This window comes from Balearica regulorum, chromosome 1, assembly GCF_011004875.1.
Source record: "Balearica regulorum gibbericeps isolate bBalReg1 chromosome 1, bBalReg1.pri, whole genome shotgun sequence".
Lineage (NCBI taxonomy): Eukaryota > Metazoa > Chordata > Aves > Gruiformes > Gruidae > Balearica > Balearica regulorum.
Genome location: NC_046184.1, coordinates 34,369,484 through 34,389,242, shown reverse-complemented (window position 1 = coordinate 34,389,242; position 19,759 = coordinate 34,369,484). Strand labels below are relative to the sequence as shown.

Genomic DNA, 19,759 nt, shown 5'->3' with positions numbered 1-19,759 from the left:
TCTCCTTTGAAATTACACAAGCTTAAGGCCCACAACAAGCAACAGTTTCATATCATATATGATCAAGAATTGTCAAAAAGAAACAGTACTTTGCACCTACTTCCACCTGTAAGCTCTAAACTCAGTCTCTAAATCTTTGTGTTTGTAGGTATAAAAAAAAAATTCTTAGAATTTTTGAAAGTTTGCTGCATTAAATATTTTCCTCTCTTGTTGAAAATTCATTCTTAACATATATGTAGTATTAGAGGTGGGACAGAAAGTCCATGCAACCTATCCCAAACTTAAGCTGACATCCAGTCTTGTATATACTATGTATATACACATACAATAAAATTTATGCATTTCTTTTATAATCAACATACAAAATAAAGCATTCATAAATATCACTAATCTTCTCAAAGTGACAACAGCATTTGAAGAAACCCTTACTGTTCCACAACTGTTTCCTCCTTAGCGTTCTTAAGTGCAGCAATGCCCATGAAGAAATATTTGCCAAGATGAGACCTTTCTCCCTCTAAGCTCTTTAAGGAGGAGATAAAATCCTTTATTTGATTATATGCAATGTTATGCCTTTATGATATTTTAATATAAGGATAAAACTAACTGTAATTGTGATGATGATAGATTTTTTAAACCAAAATGAAAATGGTAAATTCAGTGTTAATGAAAAATATGAACTAACAGAACAGAAATTAATTCTGTTCATGCAGTACTGGTAGTGCAAGCAGAGGCAAAAGAACCACTAGAAGGTTTGTACCAGTAAATCAGAACCTGACCATAGAAAGCAGATGGTGCTCAGGACTTTACAAATAATGACAGCCTTCACTCAGTAGCAAACCAGCATCTGGGCCACAAGTCAATTAATATCCAGTGACCAATTTAAATGAGGGAGTTGGCCATTAAAGACTAACTTATCAACATTTGATTACATAACCCCTCCTTTTTCCCCTACCAGTGTCTACCCCATCTGCTCTTCCAAACAGCATTCATTTCCTACATTCCTGTCTCCTCACCCAATGCATAAATGCACCCAGCTCACTCTATATTCACATTCCTTCCCTTTGCAATTCAACTACCTATGCTCAAATGCTCTTCTCTCCCCTTCTCATTAAAATACCACCAAACACCTTGTCTTCCCTCTTCTTTGGCCTACAGGTGACCAAGAAGCAGCAGGTGTTATGTGGCCCAACGGGAGGTAGATTTAGCACGTGCCTCCCAGCTGGGCAGCTGACTACTCAGAGTACGTGTGTTTCTGCCAGGCCAGCAACCTTAGCGGTACACGCATACCTCAAGGCCCCCAAGCTGCACAGTTGGATCAGCTGGTCAGGAGAAGTACGTCTTCCCAATGGTAAGTCAAAAAAATTATGAAATCTCTGAAGCCACAAAACATAGCAAATGCATACCAACTGAACCAAAAAAGCCTTGGAGAAGAAAAGATACAGCCCCAAGAGCTCCTTCCACCTGGTGGCCTTCTACAGTAGAATCCTGTACAATGCAGCCTTTGAAGTTTCATCTAGTAAGGCAATCAGATCAACAGTCCTGTACATTTATATTGTTGCCGTATGTTATAAGGTATGTGAACAACCGTATTTATGTTGTGTCAACTTCACTGTTACTTTATATCATTATTTCCACAATATAAAAAAGGTTTCAAACGTACTTATTTTGATGTTGTGAGTGCTGTAAGTCACCAGTACTACAGATCACACTATACTAGTGAAATTATAATAAAAATGAGTAAATTCTTTGATAAGTTTCTGAAAACAAGAAATAATGGCAACAGCTTTTTGTTTTCCTTCCTTAGTTAGATCACCAGGCAGTGTCATCCCCCTCCCCCAAAAAAGCAAACTTAAATTAATTTACTCATATAAAAAACAAATCCTGTTGCTTTCATAAACTCTTCAAAAAGAAAACAATGACCAAACCTTGAGTCTGCAACTTTTGCTCAAATGCAAAGACCTCCTGAGGACAACTAAAGAAACGAACACTTTGTTTACACCAATTTCAGTATCTTTTTGAATATATTTTTATTGACTTCGCTTCTTTAGTTTCTTTCCTTGTTAAAGAAAGGATTCTACACATCTGACCTTTACAAGCACACTGCAGAACTGATGCAGGATGCCACCAATTTCAGCCCAGCTCTGAGGAGGGATGAGATTCTCCCTAAGCAGATCTACAGAGAACTCCACATGGGCAAAAGTCTACAAACACAGCTCTTACAGGAGACTTACAGAAACACCAAGTCACCATAAAACTAACTGAATATTTTTGCTTTCTACCAGGCCCATAAATTTATGGACAATCATAATTTTAAACTGCATCACACACAAATATCCATACAGAAATGTATGAGTACATTTAGGGAAGCTGGGTGTTTGTTTACAGTTACGTGCAGAACAGTACGTTATTTTTAAGTCACCTTTTTTCTTTGATCTTACTTAAGAAGCACTCTCTTCAACAGCTGGACTAACTCTGTTTAGCATACAATTAAACTGCTTATTAGGCGAATGAGAGCTACTACATAAAAATAGGATTTGTGTACCAGTAATATAAAAATCTAAATACAAAAAAAGTCTTGTGTTCATCTATGACAAAAAACACCTTTCTAGGAATGTAACTATATTTCTGTAATAACAGCATATTGACTATAGGACACATTAATGAGACAATACTGAACATGATTAAGTCATTGTCACCAAATATTGTATTTTTATTTTCTAACCTTTTACGCTTTTACTGCGATTCCATATGCACTAACATAACATCTTTTTAATAAATAACTTCATGTAATATAAACAGAGAAGCACATAGCGTTAAACAGGATAACAAGTTTAGCTAAGTTTGAAGGAAATAAAGTACCTTGAAGCATTTGAAAAAAATGCTTACTAAAGGTATTCCAAGCTGTACAGTACTTACGGCCTTGTATATTCTTCAAATCCAATTAAACACAGTAATTCACTACAGGGGTCAGCCTTTGCACGTAGTTGTGCTCAGAAACAAAATTTCCACTAAAAAAAGTATTTCTATACCTTAGAATTACAAAAGTGACCTTGGAAGAACAAGCAAAGTGCACGTCAATGCTGCGATGCCTGACTGGGTCTGCAGAGTACCTGAAAGCACATTTTTCAGGTGTGTGAAATACCTTTTAGATATCTGTCTGGATCCTGTGAATTGTGCATGTCCACAGCTGCAGAAGTTTTTTTTTCAGGCACCGTGGAATCTATTATCATTTTGCTGTGAAATTCAGCATTTTGCTGTTGCTAGGCACCTGACATTTAGTGCTTTGTCCTCTTGCCCTTTTACCTGCATACACCTCTTCTTTCCCTTAGTTTCTTTACAATTAGGAATTCATTTGATTACAGTAAATATTCCATGTGCAGTCAATGGGTACAGACATCAAAGGGTCAAGGATCAGAAGATGAATTCCGGCTTGCAGTCAAAGATTGAGAAGATGATGATTAGCAGAGAATGAGAGACAAAAAGACTGTGAGCTAGACAGCCAGGGTAAGCAGTATTGCAACAGCAAATAACCCTCAGCCCACAAGCAAAGGAAAACATTTCTGAATTGGCCCATGTGGGTAACACCATGGAAGCCAAGATAGTGGGGAAAGGATGCCCAGAAAGCACACTCAAAACCTCCTTAGAAATAACTAATATTGAGATTAATCAATTACCATGTTGAACGACAAGTCAGAACTATACAAGGGGGAAAAAGGTATCTCACAGTGACGTAACAGATTAATACTATCATGGAATTTATTCCCATTTACCACAGAGAGCACAAGGCTCTATTACAAAGAATATTCTCTAGAGACAAAGTTAAGGTTGCACATTCATACTTAAACGAGGTCATTGCTGATTTTTTTCAGGTATTTACTGTGCAACTGTAGCATTATATGAACATACACTGTTAGAAATGTGAATTTTCCTAAGTTTTCATGGATGGTATTGGGGGGCGGGGTGTGTCCAAGAAACAGCTCTGTAATCTCCTGTGTTTCAAAGCTCTACTATCCTCCCCAAAATTACAGAGGACATACGTGAATTCTCTAACATGGCGCTGTTTACTTGGCCGCTGCCTGGATTCTACATCATTTAATTGAAGTCACTAGAACCCAGATGCTCCTGAGCAAAATAACCATGTAAGGGAAGAACTGTTCCTAAGTTTATTTCCACAAATTTTAATACAAATATACTTTTTTAAAAAACAAGCAAAACCCCACACACAGTTCTACACCATAACCATTGTTAACATACTCAGAACATGCTAGATTAACCCCTAAAGTAAACTATTTTCATTTAGCTTGATTAAGCCCCTGGGATGTATCCCAAACTAGAAGTTACCCAACACATTACATCCCAGTGATACACATTGTTGTAGCACTTCTCCAAAGAACTTTAACAGAGCTACTCAAAGTTAGTCATATGATTTAGTGATTTACAGAGCTGAGAATCTCTACACGTGGATTATCATGGAAGCATAGCAACCTTTGGACTGTGAGGCAGAGGCCAACCAGCAGATGTCACAGCACGTAACAATGGAGAAATGCATGCAGCCGTAAGTATGACCCATCTAAACTTCACCAAACAAACATATGAAAAGTGCAGCAAACATCGTAAGAGAAAAGGTCTCTCTGAATCAGAATGATCGCCTTGCATTACAGGATTTTTATGTATCTTAGGCAGCTATGGATTGACAATTAACACTGTAAATTATTCTACAAGACTACTAATCTGAACAGTTGCTCCTCCCACACCAATAAAAAACGAAAATGGTATGAACACAGTTCAGTCTTGCAGACAAACATGCTCCAGTGCATCATTCAACAGAACTCTGCTGTATTATAATAGCATGCAATCCCTCTTGCAGCATAGCTGGCTTGCTACAATTTATCTGGAGTTAAAATAAATGCATTCAGTTTAAAGATAGGAAAACAAAAAAGTAGAGAACTTAGTGTCACTACCTTGTTGCCGAAAATCTAATTCAGGTCTGTTTAGACTTGAACTCGTTGCTCCAAGGAGACTGTATTTTAGATCTGATACCTAGCTCACTAATCTAGTACCTCAGGCAAAACCTAAGCTCACTATTCTGGGTACCATCTTGCTGTTTTATTATCCTTCTTTAAGATAAGCTTCTTTCTTTCAACCATTCCAATATTTCTCTGCTTAGGTATCCCAAGTTTATTTATTCCCTAAGGAATAAAGATTGTTCTTCTCCTCATCTATGCTATATTTTCTGCTTCTCAACACTGCAGAGGGCAAACAAGCTTATGAATAGTTTTATTTTCCTCATATATTCCTAATTTATATTCATTTTCAAATAGTTAAGATATGACATAGAAGCATGAAGAGACACAATCCCTGTATTAAAGAGCTTACAGTCTCACACTTCTCTGTGAGATAGGTAAACAAACATCAGTATACCCACTTTATAAATATGAATAAAAAGATGGCAAATGATTTAACTAAGGCCACAGAATAAATATGTATCAGACTGATAACCAGAAACAAGATCATGTGATGGGATCTCTGGCCTATACTCAATTCCCTCTATGAACTATATGTCTTCTAATAACGTGGACTGGTACCAGTTACTCCAAGTAGTCCCATTTAAGCTGCAAGACATGACTCTGACACTCTGAACAAGCATTTTAAAACAAAACACAGCAAAACAAAACACAAAAAAATCCATTCTCATAATCCATTACATACTTAGTTTTCAGTTTTCCAATTCACAGAACATAACATTATCCTGTTTTATTTTTCAAACAGTGCTCCTCAGCTATTGATAAAAGAGGAATTTTAAAAGATAGTAAATAATAGTAGCCCCCTATTATGGAGGGTTTAACTAAGGCTCAGGAAGAAGAAATTTGCCTGTCAGAACTGGATTCTAGCATTATAAGAAAAAAAAAAAAAAGGCTTTACCGTATTTGGATTTCATTCCTATTTGACATGCACTCTCAAAATAACAATCTGAACCTCTGTGTACCTCTAGTACCTCACCTGTAAAACTTATACTTCTCTATTTCATTACTCAGGAAAGTGGGGAAGGGGTTAGGAAAGAAAAAAAGAGTATGAAAGTCTTATCTATTGAGGCTTAACTGCAAATAAACAAGGTAATTAAAGCCTATTAGCTCTAAAATAAATAAATAAAAAAAGTCTGAAACTCCTTTTCTTAGCCCAGGCTTATTCCACTTCACAAGGAAAGAAGCAATATCCTTGCATTTCATATGCATTCTTGATCTTGTTGTAATATGCTTACCGTTTATTCAAACCTAAGACATTACCACAGCTATTAATTAATAATTTTAAAGCATAAATTAATTTTGATACTCTTTCAGTTAAAGATTAGAAAATGGTATTAACATATAAACTCTCCACCAATTGTTGTAAGAGTCACCATAGTTATTATAGTGTCGCCAGACACTTGCTAAGTTATTAGTTCTGACATCTGTCTATATAAGATTTCAAGTTAAACAATCAGAATTCTGTATTAAAACTGAGGAACAACATCCACCCCTCCCCACATAAACCTATATATTTCAGGTTAACAGCAGTGATTTAGGTCACTTCTAACAAACAGCTTGCAGAAAAATAATCAGGAAGAGAAAAATATTAACATTCATCATACTAATTTTTCACTACATTTTTCAGCAGTAAAGAGGAGTTTACCCTCTGAAGGAAAAGCTCAGAAACTTTGACAGAGGCCAAAGTCATCTGCATAGTGACTACTATCACAACATAACTCTAAGAAACAGCAATTTTAAGGTAGCTGTTTCCTTTCACCTGCTGCCTGCTCTCTGCAGAAGAGGCCTAATGCAAATTTTGTATCATAAAAGTTCTGTTTTCTTTTGAGCAGATTCTCAGCAACTCTGATAACACTCATCCTAATAACTAACTTCTGTTGAGAGACATTCTAAGATTTTAACAACCAACATATTTAATTCCTCCAAATAAAGCTTTATAGCATGAACAGTAACTAGTCTTCATTGTGAATGTTGCCTGTACGATTACAGTACAACTAAAACAAAATTCCCCCTCCAACTATGTAAAATATTCACTTCAGACTTAAAAGCAAGGCCTCAGACATGTGACTGAAACACACATTACAATTCTTGAGGAGGGAAAAATAATTTTAAAAAGAAATCATAAAAATGTCATCCATGTATTTGTTTCCTGTCTTCCCAATGACTGCAGGATTTGTGACAAAATTAAGTGCAATAGATTCCACAGGTGAAGTCTGTAGTGTTGCAATAAAAGTCTGTAGCTATGCAAGATGAAAACCTTCATTACAGTGTTATTCAAGGATGGACAGAACCTGAAAGGTCATCTGGTCCATTTCTCTGCCAGTCCTGGCTCGTTACCTATTGCACATCTATTAAGTGTCCTGACCAGGCTAGTTCTGAATGACCCATGGTGTGGGTTTCCCCCCTACTCTGCTTGACATATTATTCAGAGGGTATACAAGTAGATCTTGGGGGGTTGTGCTGCTATCTGGTCGGAATTCTCTCCCTCAGTTTCATCATAACATATATGTTAACACAGCCTCTTATTTTATTTAAAATTAATCTCCCTTTTAAGTGTTTAGGCCGTTCAAAATGCTTGTCAGATACCATTTGCCCTTCTCATGCAAAATATTCATTTAGCCAAGCAAAACATTTATTTCTCAAATCTTTTTTTTTTTAAATCAGTTAGTCCCTTCAGCCTTCTTAACATTTTGTTGCCCTTCTCTAAGCTTCTGTTAATTTGCCCCACCTGTTGCAAAGGCTCTGAAAGTAAAACAGTACTCCAAATACAGTCGCACAACTGCATACAAAAAAATCCTATCTCCCACTTGTTCGATGCCTCTGTGGATGCAACCTAAACTTGTCCTGATTTTTACAAAGTCTATATATCATATTGCAAATTGGGGCCTGTTCTTCCTGTGAGAAGCATGCACAAATCCCTTTCATACGAAAGGGAGTTGGGTGCACACAACTGACAGGATTATCAGGCCCATGGTACCACTCCTATCCCTTTTTCAGCAATACTGCTTTCCAGGTTATTCCCTCTCAATGAATACCTGTTTTGGATTACTGTCCCTCAACTGTTTTAGCTTGCATTCTCCAAACTAAATCTCATTTGTGTTTTCCAACAATGTGCCTAATTTCTTTAGATAACCTTTTCTGCCACGACTTGTGTTTAACTCTTCCCACTATCATTGTCTGCTATGTTGCAAGTGTACTATTCACCTTCTCGTAAAGTTAATCCAGACACTAAATATGCCAAAAATATTAATACGTGCATATGTAGGCACTGATGTTACTCTTTTAGCACCTGAAACTGCTGTGACTCACCAAATCTATTCTTTATACTTTGTTCTATTTGTTTATGGTCCTTCACCAAATTTTTCATTCAGATGACTATCCAAATACATAAATAATTTGTTAATGGGAGATTTTAGATGTATTTGAATTTTAGAAAATATGTAAAATACTACTACAGCTACAACTTTCCCTTCATCCACTGGGGCCTTAAACCTGCAATCAGATCTGGCAAGCAAGCCAGTCCTGCACTTCTCCATACTCACTGATCTATGTGCAGATGCTGTTGCAGTATCAGATCCTAATTTTAAACACTGAGTAAGAATAACAAAGAAAACTCTTTTAAAGTAATTTTGCTTGGAAAATTCCAGGCTGCTTATTACTGTTTTCCTAATATTTCTGCCATTATTTTACTAGGAACAGAATCCCTTAAATTTATCTAGTTCTTCAGCTCATGCTTTTTTTTTTTTAAATTAAAGAAATTAGTACTGTTACTCAATTTCTTGGTGGCATCTTGGAAGATCAAATTACTTATAAATATCTTCACATCTTTCAAGAACACCCTCTATTTGTCGTCAATAACTATTTCATATGGTCCTGACTTTTAACTGCTCACACTTTTCTATACTACTATATATGGAATTTCAGGAAATTCAGCATAAAGGCTTGTCTTTATAATAACTTTATGCAACTTCTCATTTATGAGCCTCTTTCCTCTCTACCTGACTTCCCCCTACCTCCCCAATATTTACAATAGCAAATTCTTATTCACCTTTAACTAGTATTAACTCATTTCTGCTGCCTTTACTGGAGGCTTACAATACACACCTGCTTCCCACCTTTCAGAAATTCTCTCCAGAACTGAGACTTAAACTTACTTTACCTGACACTTAGTCCTTACACATAATTTCTCTTAATGCAGATAAATACCCTTGAAAAGAAAACTGATTTTTAATTCAGCTAGGCATACTTCATTTTCACATTTAGTTTACCAGGTCTCCTACTCCCCAAGAATAGATGAAGACCCACAACAGAAATAAATGTATCGCTTATGCTCACATGAAAACCAACAGAATCTTATACTAACATATGAGGTCACATCAGCCCAATTCTTTGCAAGACTGTAACCTAATCAACCATTAACATAAAAAACAGGCTATATTTCATGTTAACTTTCTTTTCACCTTCTGTATGTTTACCAACTAACAAAAACGTAAAAGCATGCCCACATTACTGATGTTTACATTTATTACCCCATATTAAAATATTTTCATTAACATTATAAAATAATCTTTAGAGAAGCATTTAGAAAATGCTTTACTAATTCAGCTCAATTGAGATGAAACATCTAATTTGCACTACATCCAAGGGAATTACACTCTCTGATGCTGTAGAGACTTACAGAACTACATTAACAAGTACAGTCTATCAATGGTTATCGGCACTGTGGCTTTTGACTGCTCACTAAGAACCACAGTGCATAAATTACTTCACCTGTCAGACAGCTCAAAGCAACACAGGCACAAAGTTTGAATGGTTCAGACTTTCCCTGTTACAAAATAACTTTTTCCGTTGAGAGAAAAGGGAGGGCAGTGCAAAGGAGAAGGGGGAGATAGGCTCATCTATCATATATTCAAGTATTACCTATCATAAAGCCTATCAGAATTGTATCAGAAGTTTAAACAATTCACATCTTTAATGAAGCCTAACGCGCATTCCCAAAGACAGCCAGCAAAATTCCACAACAGTTCAAAATGAAAAAGTTATTTAAACAAAAAAGACACAGCTCACAACTGTCTAGAAAAAACATAACCCAATGATTATTTTGCAAACCATTTGGTTTGATCAAGCTAACAGGACTACTGATGTCACACAAATAATTCAACTTTCTAAAATACTTACACAGTAATTTTAAGTCAAAATAACAGCATTGTTAGAGGTAACACAGCAAAATGAGCAAGGGGTCCACACAGCTTGAGATCTTATCTCAGTGAACATGGTATGGCAGATGTTTCATAGCAACTTTCATCACTAACCATCATGAATCCAAATCTGCAAATGTATGCATGTAGGTGCACACCACTAAATCCCTCTGAATTCAACAGGGTCCAATCTGCCATGCAGATCCCTCACTTTACAGGACACACAATTGGATAAAAATTTATATAGAAGTTGATAGGCCTCAATTTGTTTGGCTTTGTTTGCAAAGTCATTACAATACTGAGGCCAAGATTATAGTCATACTTGAGACTCAAGAAGAACATTTTTTTTCCAAGGGTAATTGCTCAGCAGTTCATGAAGATCTAGCCCTATAAGAAACCTCAGGTTATGTTCTTCAACACAGATAAATAAGACCCTCTTTACAAATTTATTATGAGTGCATTTTTTCTTTCCCTATAACCAAATCACCCCCATAAACCTTCTAGGTTAAAGCTAAACCAACGTTAACCTAGCAGGGATACATGTGTATATACAGTCTTATTAATGCACATGTAAGGAGGTGAACTCAGCTGGGAAACGCGTTCACATCAAACTTAGATTATGTGAGAAGCAATAGTGAGTAAAGCAGTAATTCAGAAAATCCAAAACCAAAATAAACCCAAAACCCAAATCAACCACTAAAAACCAATCCACCCCAAACCAACAACCTTGACAGTTTATTTCAGAATGGCCTAAGTAAATCACAGATATGATAAAAGAGATTCTTCATCTTAACTGTTTATCAACTTTTTTCCTTAAATCCCAAATAAATAAAAACCCTTTCACTTATTTGTCTGTAATCATTTATACATATTTTCAGCAACTGTATTTTAAACAATGTCAATACCAGCATGCTAATAATGAAAATAACATTTTTGGATGTCTGATTCTAAATTAAAAAGTAGTATCTTATTAAAAATTAATAGTCATTAGAAGGCTAAATTAACATTAATTGTGTTAACTGTCACAGCATATAAATGCTTTCAAAATACAGATGTAAACACAAATGACATACAACCTTCTACTACAAGAAGTTAGGCCATTCAAACACTTATAAAATATGGAAATAAACAGGAAAGGGTAAAAAACAAAAAACTATGATTTTGGAAATTATATGTAAAATACAGTCAAGTAATAGACTACACAGTCCAACAGAAAAACTCAAAAAGCAAAAAAACCTACTGTCTATGATCCAGCAAATCTTCAGCAACACTATCACAATACTATGTAGTAGAGAAGAAAAAAAAAACCCCCAAAAACAACAAACCACACACACAGAGAAGGACACCCTAAAGTGAGCTTCCCACTACATTCCTAGGCCTGCTAACAATCATAAACTTTGCTAACGCTGTTAACAATGGTAATTTCTTTTCTTAGTCTGGATCTTAAAGCAATCATATGTCACCACCAAAAAAAGAAAAATTCAGTAACTACAGATATCTGACTAAGGTTTTCCAGACATTGTAACTCAATAACTGCTCCACTGTGCTATGAACTCTACAGCTTCAAGCTGGAAGTCAATCTAGGACAACCAATAGAAAGTGCACCTGTACAATTACTGCATTTCCTAATTCAGAAGGCCAAACTAGAGACAGATAAAGCTTGTCTGTACTCAGATCACCAAAACAGAAGTCCAAAAGCCCATACATCTTTTGTACCTATTGCACATCTATATTATCATTAATTGCAATGAAAAATATCATTTATACAGTTCAGAAACAGAAAATTACGTTCCCTAACCAACATGCATAAAACTTTATTCTAAATTAAATATAATTGTCTCTATATAGCATCTACAGCCACTATATATGCAATAATTTTAAAATCTTTCACACAAAGAGTAATCACCAAAAGTTAATAAAAATTAATTTTTTTTAAGTCATCTGGTAACTGAACAGTACCACACATAGTAATTTAAATTTTTCAACAATAACTCCATGCTACATTAAAAAATAATCTGCATCACAAAAAATAACCTGTATCATTTCAAGGAATGTAATCTTATTTTTAAAAAATGCAGAAATCTACTATTTTTCAAGTAATAGAAAAAATATTTAGCTCTTTGTACTCTAAAATTAAAAATAATGTATGCTGCTAGTAATTGATAACAATATAATTTATCCAAAGCAGTCTACCTTCCTGCAGATGCATTTTCATTCAATGCCTGACCCCACAGAGCAGTAAACAAGTTTACATATATCAACACATTTCAGTGCTCCAAAAATTAAGCTAAGTTTCTGTAACTACAGTAGCATGATCTCTTAGTAACAGTCCTTTAGTACTGTAATTTTAAAACAATCAATAAAAATGGCTCTGACATACATTGTTTATATACTTGGGATCCCTTCAAAGTTTAAAGCTTGCAGATGTAAAATACAAATAAAATATCTACAGAACAGAATTACCTTTAACTGATCACTGCACCAGACCAGTAAGGAATTACAAGTTCTTTCTGGTTTATTTTATAGCATTTTTAAAGAGTAGGGGTATTTTTATTATTGCACAGACTGAAACCCAAATATAATCCCACACTCAAAAATACTACTGCAACAGCTTGATAGCACTCACCGTAAGTAATACTGTTTTAAAGCGAAGGCAGCGTTAGAACAACTTCTGGGAAAGTTAAACTCCTCTACAATTTCTCCCCACTGATTCTTCTCTGATACCTGTCAAAAACAACACACAGGCCGAGATACACAACGTACACACAAACATGTCGTTGACAGCGAACATCACAAAAAACCCACAAGCTGCCATGAAGCAAATAGATAAATATATAAAAAGAAATAAACACGAATGCACATAGGATTTAGGACTATATATTTTACTGTCAGTCGGCAGTATTTCTCCTTCGGGAATAATCCCTCTTCTCACCGGTATTTTACTGTATTTATTTTTTAATATACACATTATTTTTTTCGGGGGGAGGGAACGGCCGGGAGGGTTTGTATTGTTTTGGGGTTTGTTTGTTTTTGTTTTTACTGCCTGGACAATAACCAATCGGGAGTCCCTCTGTCGCCCCCTTTTAAATCCTACCGCGGTCCGTTAAAAACCCAAAGAAGTTTAAAATAATGCAGGGAAGTCTTGGCGGGGGCGCCCCCTGGCCTCCGGGGCGCGGGGGCGCCGTCCCGGGGGGTCCCCCCAAGACAGATCCACAGACACAGAGAGGCCTTTCTTTTGAGGCCTACATTTCTGTCCCTAGCCTTGAAGCCTAAAGATGGCTATTTGATTACACACCGTCTTGGGTGCCCCTTTTGTTATTTTTCTCCGGGAAGGGCTCGGAGGGCAGCGCCCGGCCCCCCCCGGCTGCGAGGATCGTTTCCTAGCCCATGCTCCGTGCCGATTATCGATGTTAAACATGCCCGCTAATTTTGAGTTGCACTAAAACTGCACTCAGACTCTCTCCTCTCTGTCTCTCTCTGTGTGAGAGAGAGAGACACACACAGAGCTGCCACCACAAGCGAAAGAAACTGCCTCTCGCCGACCAGAGCTCTCTGCTCCCTCCTCGCCTTCTCCCGGAGAAGGGGGGCAGAGGCGAGGGGCTCCGGCGGAGGCGGGGGAGGCACGGACTGGGTGTGCGCCGTACCCCCGGATCCCCCTTCATCGCTCCACCGACAAGGCCAAGCCACCAACCTGCCTGTCTGCTCGCTTCCTTCTTCCACCCCCCACCTTCTCTAACCGGCTTTAAATAGGACGGTTGCCGGCCACCCCGGCTCCCCCCGCCGCCCCCGGGGGTCAGAGGAGACTTTTGGGAAGAGGTTAGTGGGAGGGAAACCCAAATTAAAACTTCCACTCACCTTCCCAAATCCGCCTAAAGTGGTGACTCTGGTGTAGAGAGCGTGAAGATCCAGCTCCTTCCCACCCACCACGGGGATCTTCTTAAAAGGAGACCTGCCAAAGGAGATACACACAAAACACCACAACTTGTCAGCTCTGCCCCCTTTTCTCCCCTCGCTGGGGCTGCCGTGTCCTTCAGGGAAGGGGCTGGAAGTTGGATCTGGTCGGTTTAAAAGCCTCCCCCCCTCCCGTTCCATCTCCCCATTTTCCTCACCCTCTGCTGTGGTGAAACTGCCGCAGCTCGTCCAGGAAAGCGAGTCCCTTTCTCCGCTGGTCTGCGTGGTTTTTACCCGTCGAATTTGCCATTTTTGTATTAAAAAAGGTTCTCGTAAAAAAAAAAAAAATCCAATTAAAAAAAAAACGGCCGACAACAACAACAACAATCCCCGGCTCCTCCTTGTCTTTAAGAGACCCAGGTGCCCGTGCTCGGCCGGGGATCAGCCATGGAGAGGGGCTTGTTTAAAAAAAAGTTTAAAAGGAATAAGGGAGCCCAGAGAGTGTGGTAATTGCGAGTCCTGTCTCCACACAACACACAGGCAAAGAGACAGGGAGGGAGAGGGGCACCTCTCAGTAATTCCTCCTCCCGCTGCTGCTGCCTCTCTCAGCACCACAAACCCAACCGATCCAGCCTGCACATGAGACTCAACATGGTGCTGCTGGATCACACAATGAATTGGGTTACTGTTGTGGTGGGGTGGGGGGGGAGCCGGAGTGAGGTATTGACAGTGTGTGTGTGTTACAGCCGCGGCTCCATGCGATCTCCCTCTCCCTCGCTCGCTCCCTCGCTCGCTCTCTCACACACACACACTGTACAGCTACGGCAGCGGCGGCGGCGGCGGTGGCGGCGGCAGCGGGATTCACTTCTCTTCTCTCTCAGACAAAAAGATCTGAGGCCGCCGTGCTTCTGCCTGGACGAGAGCGCAACACAGCGGACCCCGGAGGCCAGTTCCGGTACTGCAGAAGGCAGCTCTAAAGGCAAAAGCCAGCACAGCCCCAGCAAGCAGTTCCTGGCGGGGAACAATAGGCTCCTCTCGCCGCTAAGGGCTCATCTGCAATGTGCCGCAAACTTCACACAAAGCCGGGCGGAAAGAGGCGAGGGAGAAGGAGAAGAGGGGAGGAAAAAAACGGCTACTACCGGTTGTTCCGGGGCTAGGGGCCGGGGAAAGGGCCCTCCCTCGCCAGGCTCGCACCGATCGGCCTCTATCCGCTGGCTGACGGCCGGGAGGGGGGTGGGGGGGAGGGCAGGAGAGGTGGATTTGGAAAGCGGGGCCGAATTTTTTAATTGGACTAAACCCAACGCCCTGAGTTCAAGGGGAGAGAAAACAACAACTGAAGGGGGCACTGGTGGATTTGGACTTTTGAAAAACTTTCCGAGTCCCCGGGCCTGAGGTGTTTCCAAGGGCAGGAAGTCGCCCCGGATGGCACGGCGGGGGCGGGGGGGGGCAGCAGGAACCCCTTATTTTGAGACGCGAGGTGTTTAAAACTTCCCAAAGGAGGGCGCCGACTGCTTTCCTAAGCAGGACGTGCCCTGGAGAGGTTTGCCAGCAGGGGCCTGAGCTCTGGCTCACTCCATAAATATTTTTTTTTTCCTTCTTTCTGTTGGAGATACTATGGCCTGTAATCAAAGTGCTTTAGCACTGGTGTACTCCATCTAAGCCGCCTATATATTTCTGTATATTGATGAATGGAACATACAGCATAAAATTAATGAAGGAGGAAGGGCTTGGCCCTCACCCTGGATGGGCAATAGCCAACAGTGGCACTGCAGGCCACCTTCCACCCTGCCTGTGGTGCATACAGTGTTTGTAAACGTCTCCTGACGTCTCCTGACGTTTTCCACCCAGGGGAGCCCAGGAGAAGACCTGCACACCGACCATGACGGAGCCCAGCACCACTTGGCATAAACAGGAGTGAAAAAGGGCCCATCGGGTTAATGGCACCTTCTGTCCAACCCTCGCTCCTCAGGTAAAGCAAGTGGCGGTCCAGGTGGGCATTTGTCCTTCCCTGGCAAGTAAACAGCCACAGGTGAGTGCTTGCGCCAATTTAAGAGACTCTGGAGGAACATTTACCCCTCACAAGACATTGAAATCCAAGGCCAGATCGGGCCTTTAGGTGTTTTTTTTTTAAGCAGAACTCCTCAAAGTCAGTAAGGAGCTGTGTGTTAAAATTGATGGCACATTATGGCCCCAAGTGAGCACTTCAAGAAGGAAAACTATAATTCCTTTCCATTCTATGTACTAACTTACTTCAGAAAATATATTTTTTTTCAAAGATTTTTTTTTTCCTTTTGACTTGAGTGCTGTTTCAGCTCGAATATAGCCATAGAGACAGAGATACATGGTAAGATTTGCCCTGGGTTCACACTTCGGAGAGGGGGAGGGAGGGGGAAAAAGAAATCCCTCAGTTTCAAATTAATGCTCTGTATTGAAAGTCGCCCTCTGTGTGGATGGGGTGGTGGTGTGTGGGTTTCGGTGTAAGAAACGCATAGTGTCTATTCACTGTAGCACTGAGAGCCTTCCCCCCCCCCCCCCCCTAAAATTAGACCTGCAGCAGATCCTGGTTTGCAGCTCCTGTGTGTGACACTCCGAGTCCCTGCTATTTCAGCAACAGTATGCATAAGACTCCCAAAGCCAGGATAATATGAATGAGAGGCTTAAAACAAGCGATTGAGGGGCTAAATCGCTCTTTCAGACATACACAGCTAAACCTTCCTTCATGGGAGGGCGGTGGTTTCTAATCATGCCTTAAAATTCCTTAAGAGCAGGGGGTCTCCTCTTCGCGAGGGGCGGTCGGCAGAGGTGAGTCGCTTTCCTCGCCCGGGTGCTCCGTGGAAGGGGAGTGGGAGGCAGAAAGGAGGATAGGCAAATTGCGTAGCAGGGCTAGGTGGGTTTCCATGCTAAGCACAGCAATTGCGCACGGTCCCTTACGTAACTGTCAGCTGGGGATTCCCTAGAGGGGGTCACTTTATTCAACCATTACACAGACCCCGGCCGCCGCTCCGGCGCGCCTGGGCTGCCGTTGCCGCCGCTACTGAGGCTGCGGCTACAGCTACAGCTAGCGCGGCGGCTCCTCACAAAATGGCGGCGCCCATGGAAAGCGGCAGCCCCATTTTGTGCCCGGCAGAGCCTGTCAACAAAACGCCGACTTGGCCAAGGCTGAGGAACAGAAGGCGGCGGCTCGTTCGCGTTACAGAGAGCGGAGGGAGGAGAGCGAAGGATTTCACCGCCCTCCCGCCGCCGAGAGGAGACTTTCTATCAAGTGTGCGCGTTGGGGGAGGGAGGAGAGGGAGGTGAAGGGGGACGCGAGCAGCGAGCGAGTCAGAGGCTGCGTTATCCCACTGCGGAGCTGCCGGAGCCGCGGCGCGGGGGAGGGGAAGGCGAAGCCGAACGCAGGCGGCCATGGGGCTGCCCGCCCCGATTCCGCCGCTCGCCGGGGCCCAGTTCGCGGAGATCCGAGGGCTTCGGAGGCGGGGGGCTGGGGTAGCGGCCGGCGTCGCGGGGCTCGGGCCGGGCCACGGCGGGCGCGGGAGCCCGGGGCTGCCCGGGCGAGAGGCGCTGCTCCCCGCTCTCGTCCTCCCAGGCGGACGGGACCGTGCCTGTAGGATTCCGGCGAACCTGTAATGAACGACAGGACGATCTAGCTCCTTGTGTAGCTAACTAGGTCACTGTTAGCACTTAATTACTGTTTGTTTCATTTTAGTGCGTGCCTTATGAATAAACCGGCTATTAGGCTGATGCTTCAAGTAACCCTATCCAGCACCAAGGTACAAAATGTCTGTATTGGACTCTGATCTTGCGATGCCAGCTTGATAATAATTACTGTTTAACGATGTCTGGGTTCTTAGAGCTTGGTTCTTCGGCTTATAGCTGAAATAGTTGGAGAACCCCTATGATAAGGTGTGAAGATGGTATTAATATTACACCACCGGTTTTGTTGTATATTGACGGGGCTCCCCTCTTTTTTTGAGGTAGAGAAAGGGCTTGTGAATTAAGACTATTTTTATGATTTATCTGTCTTAATATGCATGCATTTTAATAGTATTAAATAAAGGTGATGACCTGTTTCTGGTGGAAGTGATAATTTTTAAATGTACCATAATTATGCTGATATTTAAGAATTATGAAATATCTCTTGTTGCATATTAAAGAGTCAAAGCCTAAATGTAGGGGAAAAGGGGGAGAAAATCTTGCTATTTAGGAGAAAAATAATCCTTTTATTGATCTGTGTATAGTACCTGTCTATGCTATTTGAATTTTTTTAAATTGTACAATAAAACCTGTACTATTATAAACTGCTTATAAAAGTTACCATATACAATGAATTTCGATGTGTAAATGTTATGTGTGGAATGAGCATTCTTGCAGACAGGCAGTGCAAATCCAGGAACTCAATTGTTACTATTCAGTTGTGTGTGTGTGTGTGTGTTTGGTTTTGTTTTGGGTTGGTTTTTTTTTGTTGTTTGGTGGTTTGTATTTTGTGTGTGTCTACGTGTCTGTTGGTTCCTTTTTTTTTTAAGTGTAACTGTGCTAAGTGAACCTTCTGTTCTAATAGCTGTATCCTGTGCTGCTGTTTCAAACTTTTTTGTTGAATCTTTAATACTAAATTTGGTGCTTAGTACCTATCTGCTGAACTGCTGCTGTCCAGAGAGCAGGCCACTAACTCTGTGTTTGCTTTCTGGTGGGTGAAATATTCTTACTCATTTCCATTTTCATTTCTGCTTGTGCTGCTGTTGAATTGTGGCAACATGACATTTTGATTAGAGTAACTAGTATCACTAGCTGAATGCTACTTACATTAAACAGTAAACTGTAAATCTTTAGAAACTGAAGTTAGTGTGTTTTATTTGTTTGTGAGTATGTGCCTGTGTATATATGCGTTTTTAGAAAATGCAGCCTATTAGATGGGCTAGAGAAGAGAGTAAATTCAGTCTTGAGACCGCAGACAGTAGTGTGTAATATAGGTGCAATCTGAAAATAAACACAAGAATTACAGGATGAGCATCTGGTAGAGGAGAAAGGGGCAGAAAGCCAGTGGTAAATTTTAGTGACATTCATCTCAACCATTTTTAATAAAAAATGTTAAAGTGTTGGAGTTAACTGCATATGTTAGGCTAAAGGCTTCACTGTTTGCACAGCTTGCTGTGACAAATGTACACTTCAACAAAGGGTATTTACTTAGCAAGATATTAGTTCTACCCCTTCTTACTGAATAATATTTTTAAATTCTTTATTACATTTTATTGTGCTAGCTTCTTTTAAAGATGCTGCTGCTTTGTATAGACCATAAGTGGCTTGTCTTCAATGGTACAGTATTAAATCATAAATTAAGGTTTTATGCATGAAATGAAATGCTAAACAGTACAGCAGCGGTGGGAAAGCAGATGTACAATATTACAGGCCACTGCTGCACACTTGTACAGAATTTCCACTACAGTTAGTGGAACCTAACTGCCCTGACAGGCTTGGTTTAGATAATCTTAAAAAAAAAAAAAAAAAGCTTTTACATTGAAAAGAACCAACTTCTTAAATTGTTTATTTAAATGACTTTATGACACTTCCCTCCCAGATCTCCTAACATGTTATGCACCTTCCTCATTTCAACTTATTTTTATGGTATTACTACTCGGGAAATAAAACAGAAGG

The 19,759-nt window shown here is 40.3% G+C and overlaps 1 protein-coding gene and 1 long non-coding RNA gene across 3 annotated transcripts in view; one reads left to right on the top strand and one right to left on the bottom strand.

Moving 5' to 3' along the window:
- Positions 1–15,293, bottom strand: part of ARID2 (AT-rich interaction domain 2) — a 101,257-nt gene extending 85,964 nt beyond the window's left edge. The window contains exons 1-4 of the mRNA XM_075745183.1: positions 15,253–15,293; positions 14,332–14,442; positions 14,078–14,171; positions 12,849–12,946 (exon numbers count right to left, since the gene is read on the bottom strand). Of these exons, the coding sequence (XP_075601298.1) occupies positions 12,849–12,946; positions 14,078–14,171; positions 14,332–14,423 (284 nt within the window). The 5' untranslated portion in view covers positions 14,424–14,442; positions 15,253–15,293. The remainder of the gene's footprint in view (positions 1–12,848; positions 12,947–14,077; positions 14,172–14,331; positions 14,443–15,252) is intronic.
- Positions 15,294–16,674: 1,381 nt separating this feature from the next.
- LOC142600475 (uncharacterized) lies at positions 16,675–18,190 on the top strand. 2 transcript variants are annotated; one of them, XR_012833981.1, is made up of 2 exons: positions 16,675–16,915; positions 17,817–18,190. It is a non-coding gene; the product is annotated as an uncharacterized LOC142600475 (long non-coding RNA). The 2 variants fall into 2 exon arrangements; XR_012833979.1 differs by lacking the exon at positions 16,675–16,915 and adding an exon at positions 16,926–17,377.
- Positions 18,191–19,759: the final 1,569 nt, after the last annotated feature.